Source organism: Gadus morhua, chromosome 14, assembly GCF_902167405.1.
Source record: "Gadus morhua chromosome 14, gadMor3.0, whole genome shotgun sequence".
In the NCBI taxonomy this organism is placed as follows: Eukaryota; Metazoa; Chordata; class Actinopteri; order Gadiformes; family Gadidae; genus Gadus; species Gadus morhua.
The window spans coordinates 17314949-17331876 of NC_044061.1; the positions used below are offsets into that span (position 1 = coordinate 17314949).

General features: G+C 40.0%; 1 protein-coding gene across 2 annotated transcripts; it reads left to right on the plus strand.

The window, feature by feature from the left end:
• The first annotated feature begins 8015 nt into the window (after positions 1-8015).
• On the plus strand, positions 8016-15570 carry LOC115558976 (RNA-binding protein with multiple splicing 2). Of its 2 annotated transcripts, XM_030377549.1 has the most exons (9): positions 8016-8172; positions 8356-8520; positions 9595-9672; positions 10680-10718; positions 10918-10980; positions 11907-12057; positions 12642-12790; positions 14295-14368; positions 14528-15570. In XM_030377549.1, the coding sequence occupies exons 2-8, from the start codon at positions 8467-8469 to the stop codon at positions 14358-14360; spliced, it is 600 nt and encodes a 199-aa protein (XP_030233409.1). In that variant the 5' UTR covers positions 8016-8172; positions 8356-8466; the 3' UTR covers positions 14361-14368; positions 14528-15570. The 2 variants fall into 2 exon arrangements, with proteins under 2 accessions (XP_030233409.1, XP_030233408.1); XM_030377548.1 differs by having other exon boundaries at positions 8037-8520.
• Positions 15571-16928: the final 1358 nt, after the last annotated feature.

Below are 16928 nucleotides of genomic sequence, written 5' to 3' on the forward strand. Positions count from 1 at the left end.
TTGCATTGATGTCTATATAGCCTAGACCATCCATCCATCATTACTACAACCTTGCATTGTTTTAATTATGTTAGTTAACAAAATTAAATAACATCGTCCTCTATTTGTGTTGGTGAGTTATATTTCAAACCGTACGTTAAATGAACGATAAGCTTACGCCGATTTGTTAGCCTATAGAGTCCCAGGGGAATCCTGTGCTGTTCAACCAAGTCATCTAACCAACTTTAATATTTGATGACATTAGTTCTGCCCAATGCATCTGCACTCAGGCTCCTGATAAGTGCAGGCAAGAACCTGAGAACCTACAGTTTCTCCTAGGCTGCAATATATGTTAAATGTATTTCATTGTTGTATTGAACAATCCTTTGTAAACAAAGTGTTGATGTCGCTCCTCTGTTGAAGGTGATTGATTGATTGATTGATTGATTGATTGTCTTTATTTCAAACATATAAGCAATAAAATCAAATGGTAGTAGATGAAAAAATAAATAAATAAGACAAAATCAAAAACAAGTGTTGCAGGAAGAATATATTTCAATCTTCATGGGCACATTTGTATCATTGTAGTTTTATCCTTTTTGCTATCATTGTCGACATTGTTCATATATTGACGATTCGATCAGGCATGATTTGTAAGATGAACGTCTGCTTGCAATACAATGTCGTGTTCTCTGAGTCTGGCTGAGTCGCTGGTTAACAGTGAGATATGGTTACTTACAACACCACATTTTTCAAATAGAATCACATGGAGAACAAGCGCGTGCGAGAGGTGCCAGGTGGAGATATCGGTCTTGTATCGCCTCCATAATACGTGTTGTCAATAACACTATCATGGGGATTTAAACCAGATGATGAAATGTGATACAACATATTTGTTAAGATAACCAAAAGTGCTTAACCTGACGTGTGTATTGCCAGTGGAATCTTTGGAATCTATTTTCTTTTGATCATTTTTCTTAGAAAACGGATATGCTACTGTTATACTGCTTATTTGGCATATCTCATTTGGCAAAACACAACTGTATGTTACTGATTGTTTGACCTATTACTGCCGTTTGTGTATTGACAATCTTTCAAATCTTGATTTTGTCTTTGAGACAAGACAGTATATAGCCTGACTCACTTCCGGATACGTGTTTTAAGTAAACCACATAATTTCCTGTATTGCATCTATTGTTGTGTCCTGACAGCACACCGACTTTAGATTAAATTGGGTCTCCAACTATGTTGTTTTGTCATGTACATTGGTTAACTATAACAGCTGTAAAGTGTATATGGGGGATAGAGTGATACTTTTTCCTCTCGCTCTACCGTCAACAAATAGAAGACATGGTCACACGTCCAAGTCTGGCTGCAGGACAAGCGAGAGGGAGCGAGTGAGCCGAGTGTTTATGTGGAACAGATTGATTTAGTGTCTCTAAGTGGGACTGAACTATGTAGCGCTGCTATTAACCGTCTTGTTATTGTCCATTAGAGAAGAGCCAGGACTCCACTCTATGGAACAGATAGGGAACAGGAGAATGTGTGCTTAAAATGTGTTTGGATTGGAGTTCCTCTGATTGATGCTCTGTGAGGAGAAGTGCCTATATCCACTATATCATTCACCAAACACAGAACCCATTGCCTTCCAAACTCTTGGCACACTTGACGAAGTGGAGCTCTTTTTGTAGGAAATGTTGTACATATGTGTAATGTTATAAATGCTACACTATTGTTTTAATGCATTTGTTTTATAAGCTCAGAGAGCAGGTACATTTTAGGACATGGGAAATTAAAAGGGCTGCGCAAAAGAATGTATTATTTTGGATATTAAGATGTCCAAAGAATGCCTTGTAAACAATTGTTGTGTATGAATCTGTAGAGCATTGGAACCTGGAAAAAGGCAAATTTTAAGAAAGAACAATTACAACAAATTAAAATCCTAATAATAATAATAATACATGTTTGTGTTATTAATATTATTATTAACAAGAAAAATAGCAGTTTTAGTAGTAGTATTGTTTAATCAATAAAGCATGACCCTTGGGGACTTAAATAACGTAAATATTGGAGGACTGCCTGAGTCAGACTGATACTGTCTGAGTGTCATTATTGTAATTTGGCCAGAGGCCACCGAATTGACCAGCTATGTGCTACGTGGGAGAACAGAGAGAGGCTTGCGTATCAAGAGATTTCTTCGGGCGATATAAAATGTTGTATACAGTTTGGCAAAATATACCCCAACTGTTTTCCAACTCCTTGTGTTATTACCTAGGGAGCTGATCTGGTCTCTGGTGCCAGTGAACAGGCTTAGGGCATTTGGTTTGATTGTTATCCAGAAGCCTTCCTGTCTTTCAAATTCCTGTGTTGGTAGCATGACCACCCACTGCCTCCATAATGATACTCTGATATATTACATGGTAAAGGGCTACATGCAAAAACAATGAAATAGTGCCAAAAATAAACTGTGTTCAATAACAAGAACACTGCAGCTTTCTAACATTAGTATTCCCAAGGTTAGCTTGTGTTGTCTGCTAGGGAAATGAATCAAGTGAACTAATTTCCTATACAGATCAGCAGTTTAAAGTCGCTAATGAAACATCCGTTTCCCTGCGATGATCTTGATCTCAGAATCAGGGAGGACCTCTCGGTTCATCGCTCCCTCCATTTTCTCTCAACATTCTGTTGATGTTGTAATTTCTGGATTTCCTTCTTTTTTTTATCCCCCCTTCGCTCAAACGTCCCCCTGAGAAACAGACAACATCATGTGGGATCCAACTAGCTTCTTAAACTGAGGCTGGGAATCTGATGGCCTTTGGTTTTAATAGCATAACCCCCCTGCCTCCACGTTCCCCACACAAACAGGAAACCGAAGGACGCAGAGGGTCCATGTTGTGAAAGGGTTTATTTTATCCTAGTCCACTGTAACTTTTTTTCTTGTTAATAAGAATTCAGACGAGAGATCCCTTGGAGACAAATACAAAACAAAGGGAACACACAGAAGGACCGTAAGAAGATAAAAGATACTATGAAAATATTTAAAGAACACATTTTCAAAAATCTCTCCAATGGCGTAAAATCATTTGCAGATGCTCCTGGACAGCGTCTTTAATCTTAAATAATGCCATTGTTTATGTTTGGGAAAGAGTGTCATTGCCTAAAGATGTTTGTTTTTCTTCTCTCCGGTGTCTTGGAGAATCCCTTAGGGTGGCCATGAATCTGTTATTGTGACTCCATGACAGGAGTACTATTTTTAGCCATGACAGAGGGGAGATGTTTGGTAGTTCTATTTATTCTCCCTCCATAGTATGTGTTTCTATCTATCCTCCTTCCATCGTATCGACGAGTTAGTGCAATGGTTTCAGTGGAATTTCAGTTAACTTGGTGTCTGTTTAGGCAAAGTAGAGATCTATCTTCTGTGCTTTCTCCATGGTCAAAGCCAAATATGTGTCTGTAAGAGATTCCCCCCCCCCCCCCCCCCCCCCCCCACACACACACACACACACACACACACACACACACACACACACACACACGCAATCAGTCAAGCACACACACAGATATGCACATGCACAGACATGCATGCACACACCATCCTCAGAATATCCAAAGGCAAGATCAATAATCAAGTGAATGGAAATATATATCCTTTGAATCTTCCTTTAAATTACTCAGTGGTAACAATACATCAATAAATGTCAAATATTGTGGTTGTCCACAAACTTCATGATAGTCGGTCAACTCACAGGGACCTTGCCTGAATGAAGCACTTTACAATAAGGATACATTAATCAACCACAATCAACATTATCCAATACAGTAATAAGCATTATCTTATAATGAACAGTTAATTAACAGTGAACTAATGGTCTTGTAATAATTTACTAATGGTGTTCGCATCTGGTATTTTTTTATTCATTCATTACTACTAACCCTAACACTTACCCTTAACCTAACCTTAAGCCTAACCTTAACCCCTTTGATGATGTTATATACTATTGATTATTACTGCATTAACTAATGTGAGATAGTTCAGTGATGTACCTTTATTGTAAAATGTTACCAATTGATGAAGAATAGCTTATTTTTAGGACACATCGGACAGGAAAGTATTTGTTTGAAGTTACAGGCAGCAAAGTTACCAAGCATACATTCAATGAAACAATGGGGGGTACATGATTCTTTTAGGGAAACTTTCACATTGTGGGTAGTTAATAGAAAGGAAACAAAGGCGAGGGGGAGTGATCATCGTGGAGAGTTAAGGATTGGCCATGGCTGAAGACAGCCATGGCGGGAGAGACCAAGTTAAATTGCAATACACTAAAGGTGAGGTGGACACGTCTGCAAGGAGAGCTGCAAGACAGGTAAAGGAATCTACACAACAAAGAAGTCAGTCGATTGGTATGGCCTCAGTGTCTGACTTTGTGGCTACAGTGGCAATGCAAATGCAAACTATCTTAACATCTTTCAAGTAGAGAGAGGAAGGGAGGTATCCCTGGGTCCAAGGAGAAGTCCCTTTCAATTAAACAAGTTTGTATACAATTGTATATTGTAGTTAAGATTAATATTTCACCAATGTATTTCAACAATGTCCCACTAGTTACACTGTAACTAGTGGGACATTGTGCAGCACAAAATATTTGTCAATATCTGGATAGTGATTAGTCATAGGGGGCCAGCATATCAATATATATCACTTATTTTTTGGCAATTTCTAAATTATAGTACATTGTTTATTAGACAAGATTTGTGTTTTATAATTTTTTATCCTTTCTTGACTATCAGTTCCTTTGCTGGATCAAAGCAGGGAAGACATTTAGCTATCACACTGACAGGTTTTTGGTTACTGTCAAACCTGAATCTTTGAGTGTTTGTATGAAGAGGACAATTTATTGGACAAAGTATTCATGAAACATCACAGAGGCATTCTGCGCCTCCGTTGCTCAGTGTGTGGGTGAAAAAAGGCTTCAAAGTTTCCTAGGACTTTTCAAATAGATGTTTGGCCGTACCACAGAGGACACAGAGAACACAAGCTAAGTGGTTTAGCGGCGGGTGACGTTAACGCTGGAGGACAAGCTCAGTCTGGCGTGAAGCAGAAGAGTGCTGTGTGAGGCGACTTATGGGACAATGGGACCGCTTTTTCGCAAATAAAACATGAGGTTTATTTAGAGACTCTGAACTGTACACTTCTTCCCTTTGAAGGGGTCTCTCAGTATACAGAAAAAGAGGAAAAATCCGATCTAATGCTCTTAAGTTGTTTTGATTGTGCAAGAGACAATCAGAGGAAAATTGAAGGAAATTGCCCCTTTGTACTGATGCCTACAGTACGCATTGATAAGGAACTGGTGGATGGGAAGCTCTTATCGAGTCTGTCTTTCAAAATGTTCGAATGAGGACTTTGTTTGCTTGTGGTTGATAATGATCATGGCTCAAAATGCAACATTGGCCACTGAGTGTTTGTTGGCTCAAGTTACAAATGGCATAACCACCAAATAAAGATTTGTTTAAAAAATGTTGCTTTGACATTTGTCCCCGTATTATAAATAGACTGTAAATAGATCATGCTGACTCTAACAATATATATTGATAAAGCTGACATGATATCTTACAGTTATAGGTCCATAAAACATGAACATGTATCTCATTATATTCACCACCACTCTGATAAACAAGAGTGAAACATGTTTTCCCGATGAACAATTTAATATCTAATGAACAAACTTTTGTTTCTGTGTGCTTACATTTAGAAGAGGCATGAATGCAAAAAGACAGTTTGCGCTCCCTTTGACAATAAGTATAGCCTCATTGGGGAAACAGGCATGGTCCTTTTTATACAGATCCGTCCATGTTGTCAAAACTAAATTAATGATTCATGGCTATCATTTCCAAACACATTTTTGGAAAAAAATTCTAATGTTGCAGAAGATGCCGTGGGCAGTGGTGGTATCTGTGCTTGGCAACAGAGGTGTTTTATGGGAGTCACACATTCACCATCCCAAGGACACCTTGCCCTCTGATGTACAGAGCTTCTGCAAAAAGTTAATATACGGTTTCTGCATAAAATAAATAGAAAAATGCTCATAGACTGTATTATGTGTCTAATATTTTATTTAAGGATACCTTCTAAATGGTTTTAGAATTAAGGTGAGTCCCCCCCCCCCCCCCTCTATGTCAAAAGTAAGCTTCTGCTGTTTTGGATTTGAGAGCTATTTTTTTTTTTTTTTTTTTACTTTTCTAGAAAAATATTCTGCATACTGAAATGTTACCCATGAGAATTCAAGCGAAGACTTCAGTTAGCTACATTTAACTGGCTCAAAGACAGCTGGTGAGAAAAAATGGCCTCCGCTAGCAGCTCCAAGGAGCAGATTGCTCCCAGACCCCCCGAATTATATCCACTGCATTATCTCCATAAATTAATGATCACACTATGGCACATGGCTCAATATTTTATAGGCATGAAGTACCATCGAAATAACCAGTCTATAAGCCTATAATCTAGGTCAGGCCTGAATACGTCACTTTGACAGAAAACATTAAATGTTGTTGGTTCATCAAATGGTTAGTTCATCAGATTGGTTCTTCAGTAAACTGAAGAACAAATCAGCTGCAGCGATGGCATAATCTAAATAGGCCCTTATCAGCTTTTTCATGACTTCCTGTAGCAGCGATCTAGAATCCCACCTCAACATCTCAACTAAACAAACATCTCTATCTTTCTGTACGGTTGGTCTAAAACGGAGCACAATGTAGAAAGATTGTACTCTATTGGGTTATATCTGAAGAAATTCGTTTTGGCTCATTGTAAACTGGAGAGTTAGGCTAGGCCTAATATAGAATGAAACTACTCACAGTGATAGGTTCCTTAGTAGGCTATAGGCTAATTAGCTGATAGACAGTTAAGGATATGTTTTTGTAAGATACTGTATTAACGCTTGTCGGATGTCCCAAAAAAAAAAGAGAAAAAAAAAAGTCTTCCAATGGGACCATAAGAAACAAGTTCAGAGCCCTTCTATTTACTTAAAAGCTAGTAACGAGCGGATTCATTGTGGAGTCCACTGCTGCTGGTGCTCCTAGCTGGGCTGATTGTGTTCCCATACAAAGTCAGGAAGCAGTGTTGCCTTTGAGAGCTACACTTGTGAGGAAATAACAGCAGACACGAGTCCCCTTTCAGTGCAAAAGCCGATCACACGACACCTGCCGCTGCCCCCCTGCAGTCTCCTGCCCTTAAATACACTGAGGTTAATTTATTTAGATATATCGTCGCGAATATCCCTCCTAATTATCGTTTACAATGCATCGTTGTTTTTCTATGATCTTTATGATATTATTTTTGTTTTTCTTTTACATGGGCATGGAATTATATTTGGGGTAGGCCTTTCAAAAGTTATTTATTTATTTAAATATGTCTTAATGCCTATTCATTATTTCCTTTTAGCCGTTGTCAACCCTATGTTATTTTTCATTGTTTAATAATTGTACATAAATCAATAATTGATAATCAAATATTATCATTTATTATGATATTTTATTTAATTGAATTTTTTTGCAGTTATCTGTTAATTGTGAAATCAATGTTCAAATGTTTTTAAAGGGATTACGATAAATACAAATCTAATTTCTAAGGAAAACTACGAAGATTTACAGATAGTAGCTGGGTGATGAACGTTAAAAAATCAGGAGTCGTGACAGATCTTTAGCCTATATGCACCAACATGTTTATGTGGCCGTTTATTTCCAGTTAAACCGTAAACTTGACGAAAACGAAAGCTAGTTGGATTATGTGATCTGTTGTTAGGTCCAATAGCCTATGTGCATGGGCTCGTTTTCTTTGTTAAAGTATGTAGGCCTATTTGTAATTCATAGGTCTGTTAATTGTAGATGTGTTCAATGCTTTTTAAAAATGTCTTGCTGCAGAGGTTTAGGCCTTTATACGTAAGACGTTCAAAAATAAAAAAATACCTTGGGAAAGTAATTTCTATTGGTTCTCCGGGTCCCACAGGAAACGATGATGTCAAAAGTGAGAAAGGGGGGCGGGCCTCATACCAGCTGAGGTGGATCTCGCGCTTGATTGCTGCTCACCCAGACCAAGGACATAATTGATGAGCTAATTGAAAGCCAGCGGTGACAGGACGGAGGAGAAGCCTCCAATGAGAAAGTGGACTTGTATCCCCGCCACAATCCGACAGCATTGATGTGAGCATTGCAGAGAGCTTCACGACGCGCACTTCTCCCCCTCTTTCACCCTCACAAGTGCACATTTCCACTTCTCACACTTTAGTTTAAGTTTTCATTTTATGAATGATTCTCTCTCGTAATATATCATTGGATACCTCGTCATCAACTGCACGAACTCACTTCGGCACGTCTTTCCTAAAGTTCAAACGCCACCAAGATTTGCTCTGCAACTACAAACGCACTTGGGGAAAATATCCGACCAGGAACAACTTGACACTTTCTTCAAGCGCAGCTGAAGCAACCACTGTGAACATGAGTATCAAAGCTGATGTGGAGCCTAATAACAACGTGTCTATTGAGGAGGAGGTAAGGCAAATTGTTTTAAAAACTTCCATTTCAATCGGTTATAAAGCTGTTTTCTGTGAACCATCTGAGGTTTCATGTTAGAAAAAAGGTGTGCAGTTTGATTATTGTCCGAATACATTCTCAATGGGTTCATATTAAATTAAGTAATTGAACGGATCGAGACTACAAAATAAAACAATTTGTCGCTGCGTGTAGGCTAACCTCCATTTGGAAACGTTTGTCAACGAGTGTGCCATAACTTCTAAAAGACGGGCGAAAATATTATGTCACTGAACGAATTCCCTAAACATTAAACTTCTAGTTTAGGTATGAATAAAGGCGATTGATAAAATTGACTATTACTGGAAAGGGGTGAGCAAGTGTCTATACGTAGTAAAAATGTTAAACTGTTTCTCTACTCAAGTGGGATCTTACTAGTTTTTCATAATTATGAGCATTTTGTTTGTTTTGCTACAAACACCGTCATAGGCCTAAAGCTATCAAATTTAAATTCTAGCATTTAGAAGAAATGGCTGCCTGACCAATTATCTGGCATAAATTAACTTCATTCACATTAGGTTTTATGTAAGGTTTTTTACGATAGCCTACCTACCTCGTACCATATTAATTTGTGTGGGCTTTGAAAGAAAATATGCTGGTTTGTTCCTGTCATGCGGCCTTGTGGAAGTCGCTGGACAGATTACAACGCAACCAAAATGATTTTCAATAATGGGCCGAATCGTCAGGACCAGAGCTTGCTGCACCTGAGTCGCCGGCGTGGTTTTGGGGCCGCAATGTCTGTAGGAAGGAAATGGTGTCATGCTATGTGTGCACTGTTGTCCAGCGCGGTTCCTCTTGCTGCCCATTGTGCTCAACCCCACCCCCTTGAGTGGGATGTAATGGCCCTTACTGTTTTCATCATACAAAGTACCATATATGGTGTGTTGTTTTTTGTTTTTTTTTAGGGGAACGTTTTTATTAAGGGCTACATCCAAATTTCCAGTAGTGCTTTTATATTGTCCTTAATATTAAAAGGTTTATATTACAGACCTATGCAATTTCTTATTTTGTCTCATTGTTTTGTTTTAAATACAGGTACGGACACTATTTGTCAGTGGCTTACCAGTTGATATCAAACCAAGGGAACTTTACCTTCTTTTTAGACCATTCAAGGTAAGCCACATGTTTGAAGATTCCAATAATGGGTTGGGGGGAGGGTGGCGAGTGCAACTTATTTTCTCATTCGTCTTTGAAGTATGCACTGAGCATTTATAGCGATCGACAAATATATCCAGACATTTTTTATCCATGGCAAATACCCCCCCCCCCCAGCTTGCTAAAACCAGTTGGGATATCGGCATATATTCTAATGAGGTCACGTAATTGTGAGCCCATAGTTGTGGTGTTGTTCAACCAGACCCGTCCAATTCCACAGCCTTCCCTCCCACCTGATGACTAAATTGGAAGTGGTATCCACATGGATGAGCGTGTGGAATGTGTAAATGAGTAGCCCTTGGCCAACCATCCCTCCCTGTGACCCCTAGCTTCTAGCTAGGGAAGCATTCATGTTCCTGTTTCCTCTGTCAACTGTTTAAAATCCACTCCCATGCCCTCATTTGTTGCGCTACCAGTACAGAATTAAATGGGTGTTTTTTAATAATCCATTTTGTTCTTAAGGATTTGAGTAGAAAATTGTTGGTCTATACAATACCATTTTTTAAATTAGACGACTTGCTTAAACCTTGGTTTGTTATTCGGTCATCTGCAAACCAATGCTTAAAATCAGGATTTTACTAGGACAATTAAATAATCTGTCTGGAAACTAAGGATTTTATGCTGCACCAAAAATCTAGAATTTTGTCTGGAAATCTTTGTGCAATAATTTCTCGAACGTAGACTTGCTGTAACCAATCATCAGTTCATATCTGTTGGAACAAATGCCTTTCTTGATAATCATGCTAAATCTACTACAAACCCAACACTCGCATTCCCTTTGTCAACTGTGTCAACTGCATTGGCTAGAATTTCAACATAATTTTAACTCTGTATTTAGGATTTTTTTTGAGGGATCAATTATTTGACCTTAAGCTATGTTCTGAAAGGGTTTGTTTCATATGGTTTATGCTTTTGTGCATGCATGTGACTTGACAGTGAAGATATATTTTCTTTCCTCTTCACAGGGTTATGAAGGGTCACTGATTAAGTTAACATCCAAACAGGTATGGGGTTTTCAATCAATGTCAGAATGCTCGTCTCCTTTTTAACCCACCACTGGGCAGTAGTGGATGTACAAGGAATACATAATCCCCAGTTCAGACCATGGGGAAACATTTTCTGCCTAGAACTTTTTTCCAATATTGTGTTTACCAGTTGGCTCTGTCTTTATTTGTTTTAATCCTTCTGGCTTTTGTCTTCCAGCCCGTTGGGTTTGTAACCTTTGACAGTCGGTCTGGAGCTGAAGCTGCAAAAAACGCATTAAATGTAAGAGTCAACAAAGCGCACAGGAGTTGGAAGGCCTGCATTATTGATGCTGTGTCCTTGGCTGGGGTTCTGCTGCCCCTTTTTGTTGCATTTCTCCGAAATGTGGACTTTAACTTAAAGGAATATGAACTAAAGGTCTCAAACATACTAATCTCATACCATCTCTGAAAGCCAACCCATTTTGTCTTCTATAATTCAATGGCAGGGCCATTTTTGGAAAAGAGACCAGAGCCCTGTAATCTAACGGTAGTTTACTATGTCCCCGGTAAACATCCTCCCAAGTCTGGTATAGCCCTTCTCATTTACATATCACTGCTTTACTGTTTAGACACACCGGTAGTATCATTTGAACACTTCTTCTGTAGTTTAACCTCTTATTTTGTCACCCCAATCGCCCACATTTGCAGTATCTAACACCTTTCTCTTGGTCTATAGCCCTAAAGGAGCATCACCTTTTCTTTTAGCCACACTAGTGGTCACACAGACAAACACACATACACACCAAGAGACTACTCACCTGCATGTGGGCACAACGCTTAGGGCACAGATCACCAGCAGGGTCAATCCCACCAGCGATGGCACCCCAGGGACTCGTCACGGCTCCTCATCTCCAGCTCTTCTTGGTCCTTGCGACTGGATCACACTGACCCAGTGGCCCGGCCTTTTTGAAGGAAACGAGATGTAGGCGTGTTGCAATACTCAGAGTATCTTTCAGTCTTTCAATTGTCTTTTTAATAGATTAACACACCACCCTGGTTGGTAATGATTTGTTCTCTCTGCGATGAAGACTGAAGTATACATTAAGTATTGAAACCGTGCTCAGGAGCTGCTGTGTGAGAACAGTGCGCTGTAGCCCCCTTCAAAAACCAAACGCAGCCCACCTCCCTTACGATACTGTGTCCCACCCCCTCCCATCTCTCCACCAGGGCATCCGTTTTGACCCCGAAAGCCCCCAGACCCTGCGCTTAGAGTTTGCTAAAGCCAACACGAAGATGGCAAAGAATAAGCTGATGGCCACACCGAACCCCACAAATATCCACCCTGCTCTAGGAGCACACTTCATTGCACGGGACCCATGTAAGTTTTACGGCTGCACCACTATAGGCTCTCTCTCATGCACTCTCTCTCTCTCTCATGCACTCTCACCTCGTCGCGTCCCTGTAGCTTGTTCTACTGCTCCTAGACTGTTGGGTTTTACGCAGACGTTCACGAGAGAGCAACCTTAACACTAACCCACCCTCCACACGCATGCCCCTCCAAACTGTAAATTATAATTATATTCGTTTTTCTCTGGGATGCTTAGCCGGCCATCAATTTCCTGCCTTTGTCGTAATTCCTCTAAAAGTGATGCTTGGAGCAACTCATGGCACTTTAGCGTTGGAAGTGTTGTCTCTGCACATGGTGGCTGTTGGTTTTTATTGTCTGTAGCAAGGTATGCAATCAAGGGTAGCTAGTGATAGATTTTCTGGCTGTAACTGGGAGACGGTTAGGGTTAGCCTCCATACTTGGATGTGCAATCCCCCCCTTTTTTTTTTTTTAAGTCATTGAAACGCCACTATTGGATCCAGTATTCCATCCTTGATATACCCTACACCTGGTCATGGCTGTAGGCCAGTTCGACCCCCTTCTCCCCTCCATCCACCATCCTCATGTCTGAGCAGATGACCTGACGGGAGCGGCACTGATCCCCGCGTCGCCAGATGCCTGGGCCCCCTATCCCCTCTACACCACGGAGCTGACTCCTGGTCTGCCGCACGGCGCCTTCACCTACCCGGCTGCAGCCGCCGCAGCCGCTGCCCTCCATGCCCAGGTAGTGTGTGTGTGTGTGCTAGCATACTAACGCAATCCTTTCAGCATTACTTTGGTCGAATCCGGAAGAACTGAAAAAGGAGCGGACTTGTAAACAGACAATGTTATATAGTTGTATCCAATTGTACCTGTAGCATTCTTGCAGTAATTCCTTTCGGTTGTCTAACGCAGGCTTTAACAGCTTTTCCTGGTTTATTCAGTCATAAAATGGCTACATAATGAAAGGGCTCGTATATTTTTTTGTAGCTAATCCCGAACTTCATGGTCTATGTTCTGGCAAATTACCATCTGTCAAACTTGACTGTTGAAAGGAAATGTAATGGGGGTGGTTGTGCAAGTACTGCATACATTCTTTCCATTGTGGGTTTATTGCTATCTAAATGCAGTGGTAGCATTGTGTGCTGCATGGCTCTTGGTAACAATAGCAATGGAAAAAATTATCCTATTGGGTCATTTAAAGTTCATTGCTCGGCTAACTTCCTCCAATATGCAGGCAGTGATGCACCAAACAGTAGCCAGCAGCCATTGTTGAGCATTCTTTCTGAGATGAGGTGGTGAGGAATTCAAGGTATTAGCAAAGAGAAATTGGTGAGCCATGATGGCCTTTATTGAAGGTGCCAACCTGCAGTCTGTATAGCTGAGGGGGGGGGGGGGTAATTTCAATGTGGTGATGGATCCCTATAATACTTTGGATTTTGACCTCAGTTTCATATTGTAGGAACTCTTGATTGTACTCGACTGTATGGTCCTAAATTGCTTGGGAGCCTGTAGGTGTTCTTGGCCTCTTGCCCGTAATTGTCAGCTCAGGAGGTAGAGCGGGTTGGCTGGTAACCTGAAGGTTGTTGGTTCGATCCCCGGCTCCTCCTAGCTGAGTGTCGAGGTGTCCTTGAGCAAGGCACCTAACCCTGACTGTTAGCTCCCGACGAGCTGGCTGTCGCCTTGCATGGTTGACTCCGCCGTCGGTGCGTGAATGGTGAATGTGAGGCAATATTGTAAAGCGCTTTGAGTGGCCAATGGTTAGAAAAGCGCTATATAAATGCAGTCCATTTACCATGAAATAATACTCAGGCTTTGTCAGGTAATTGGCAAGTCTGCTGGGCTCTCGTCTTACTCTATGGAAAAGGCATAGGTATACAAACACTTATGCTGGGGAAATGTTTAACAGGGGTTCAGCTCATTTCCATGGCTGTTAATTACTCCAGAACTGTTGGCTTCATCCAATAGCTATGTGACCCATATTCCCATGGCCTGTACTTTTTCTTGGGGATGCATTGGCTGAACAAGGATTTTGGGTCAGATGTAGAAAAATTATGATTCTAATGTATTCAGGAATAATGGGACTTTTTTTTTTGGGTGACTTGCTACATAATAGTGCATCACATGTATACCTACATAAATGTAATGTTATGTCGCTTGAAGAAATGCACCCGGCTGGGGTGCATTAAGTGTTGGGCCACCAGTATGAAGGCGGTCTTTGTTTGCTCATGAATGCTTTGTGTCCGTAGATGCGCTGGTACCCAACACCCTCCGAGACCTCCCAGCCTGGATGGAAGTCCCGACAGTTTTGTTAAGCTATTAAGTGAGTACAATTTGTCTTGGAAGCATTTCGTTTGCCTTTTGTGGGACCTACACAAGTCTGTGGCCTGTAAATAAGGATTCATAAGGGATTGTTTCAGATGTGTGTTTGACAATGTGATCTATTGTTGTGCTGTATATCCTCCCCCTCGCCCCTCCACAGGCTTCTGGAAACCCCACCTGCATCCAGCTGACGGGAGGTTTGCCAAGCGCTTCATTAATTTAATCAGGTTTATTTAATGGACAAATGTGCATTAGAAACATACAGTATTTATAATTCCTCAGAATGTCTTCAAGACATTGGAGGTGAAACCATCTTGCTGTCAACATTCTAAGCTTATGAATCCTCTTGGAAACTAAAGCTCTACCTTAGCACCTAACCGGGTAAAAAAAAAACTGCTAGGCACGTTAACTTGCTATGGAAATTGATACGTTGAAGTTGCCATTTGTAAGCAAGTCCTTCCATGGGTTGTCATGGCACAGGAGAGGTTTAGAAGAGTAAAGTCATTGCATGTTAAGTCTTTTTGCATGAACTTGGATCACAGTTTCTGTGGATCCTAATATTAGTGTTTGTGTTGCCTCTTTATCTTGGCCTAGACAATTGTTTTTTGTTTTTTTCCCTGTAGAACCCTGGTCTTGCCTCTTTGAAAGCTAGGCTGTTGTGTAAATGGCTTATCTCGCATGGACCCTATGAATGCATCTTTCTGACTATCCCGGTCCTAGCCTTGTCATTATAAATGTTTATTATTTGTGCAAAGAAAGTATGAAATTGTACTTTTTTGTGTGATATATATTTATGCATTTTTTTCGAGCAACTAAAAAAAAATCTGTCTAAGTTCGTCGTTTAGATGTTTTTGGTGTTATTTTTGATCCTATAATCCTGTTGAAGTAGTTTAAAAAAAGTGCAATTGTATTTGCTTAAACGGAAAATGAGTGTCAATGGAAGTGTTCGGATAATGGCCTTTGCCACCCTGACTGCTACAATGAGATTGCTGTAAAATGCTGATCTTTCAGAATGTGAAACTGGAATACGAACAAAAATGGCTTGGTTTATTTGGGGGAGGGATGACCATATGGAAATGCAGGATTCAAGTGAAGAAGGAATTTCAGTTTGTGGTTTAAAACTTGTTTGTCATGGTATCTGCTGTGCATAAGATGTAGAAGAAAAAAGTGACATCTTATGAATAAAACAAACAAGCAAGTGAATGCGTTTCATCTTTCTTCATTGATTTGGTTTGTTTTTAATGCACTCATCTTCTAGACTAATTTCAACTACAATTATGGAAAGGGATGTTGACATAAATAATTGAAGCCTTTAATTTTAAATCCACTGATTACTACATGTATGACTGACTTTGGCTTTACATTGGGCGGAACAGTCCTACTGAGGCCTTATTGCTGCTCTGCTCAACCAAGCATGGCCTTAAGGGAGTAGTGAAATGGCTGCTCACAATAGGGCCAGCTGGAGTGGCATGGAAAAGTCAACTACATTGAGTCCATTGTATGTATGGTTTCACTTTTCTAAATTATATTTAAGTATTTAACAATGGCTGACTTCAAGCATGCTTTTAAAAATAACTTGGTTCCTCCCCTATACAGAAGCTCTTCACGCTTAAGTTACATATAAACCTATCTGTACTGAACTAGACATAATGAGCGAGTATTCATTCAACATGGGTTACAGAATAACTACATGGTCAAATGAGTGAGCTAATTGTTGCGATGTTGCACTCTAAGAATATACAATCATTTTTAAATTAACTAAAATTAAATTGTCTTTTAAATTGTGGTACAAATTACAATTGCGATAACATAAGAATGCCCCGGTTTTACCATTTCTGTTCTTACAGAGCCAAACCTCATACGCCAAAAAATAAGATCTGAAACCATGTGTGCTTTACGGGAAATTGGATCACAAAAACATCTGAAATGGATCACAGGTAACTTGAATTGACAGGAAATCAATATCCAGCACAACGGGTAATATGTGTGTAAATTCTTGCAATGTAATGGTCTTAATACAATAACGTATACCAAATGTATTGACTGCGTTTTAGTTTCAATTGTATCTGCTTTTTTGTAGTGTATATTGGGTTTATTTAATTATTTAATTATTTATTGGGTTTATTTAATATTTAAGACTAGATTGCTATCAGAAATGGGACACTAAATGGGACACTACTACGCTATCACAGAATGTGAATAACAATTAGAGTAACACTCATTGTTGACTACATTTCACCTTTCACAAGAGAAGGGCGCGAAAGGGGATTCAGCACTGCACTAAAAATACGGTAATGGGGTCAAAAAAGAAAATATAGCGTGCAAAGGTTGAAGCGGAGGCTGTTTTTATATGTAGGGCATTGTCGCCATCTACAGGCCTAGTTGTGACAGGACAGCTAGGGCGAGAGGCATGGAAATGTGTAGGCCTACCCATCTGAACATTTGGCCGGGCTGGGATGGTGTCCTCACTTTCACGAGGTCAGCTGACCTGATGTGACTGTGTGGGCTTAGTGCTATGTAAAGTAGTAAATAACGCACATTTTCATCACTCTATAATTAGA

Excerpts from the sequence above, each read along its gene's own strand:
- LOC115558976 (XM_030377548.1), top strand. The coding sequence starts at position 8,278 with ATGATTCTCTCTCGTAATATATCATTGGATACCTCGTCATCAACTGCA. Across the intron at positions 9,673-10,679 it reads TTCTTTTTAGACCATTCAAG|GGTTATGAAGGGTCACTGAT; the intron begins GTAAGCCACATG and ends TCCTCTTCACAG. Across the intron at positions 10,981-11,906 it reads CTGCAAAAAACGCATTAAAT|GGCATCCGTTTTGACCCCGA; the intron begins GTAAGAGTCAAC and ends TCTCTCCACCAG.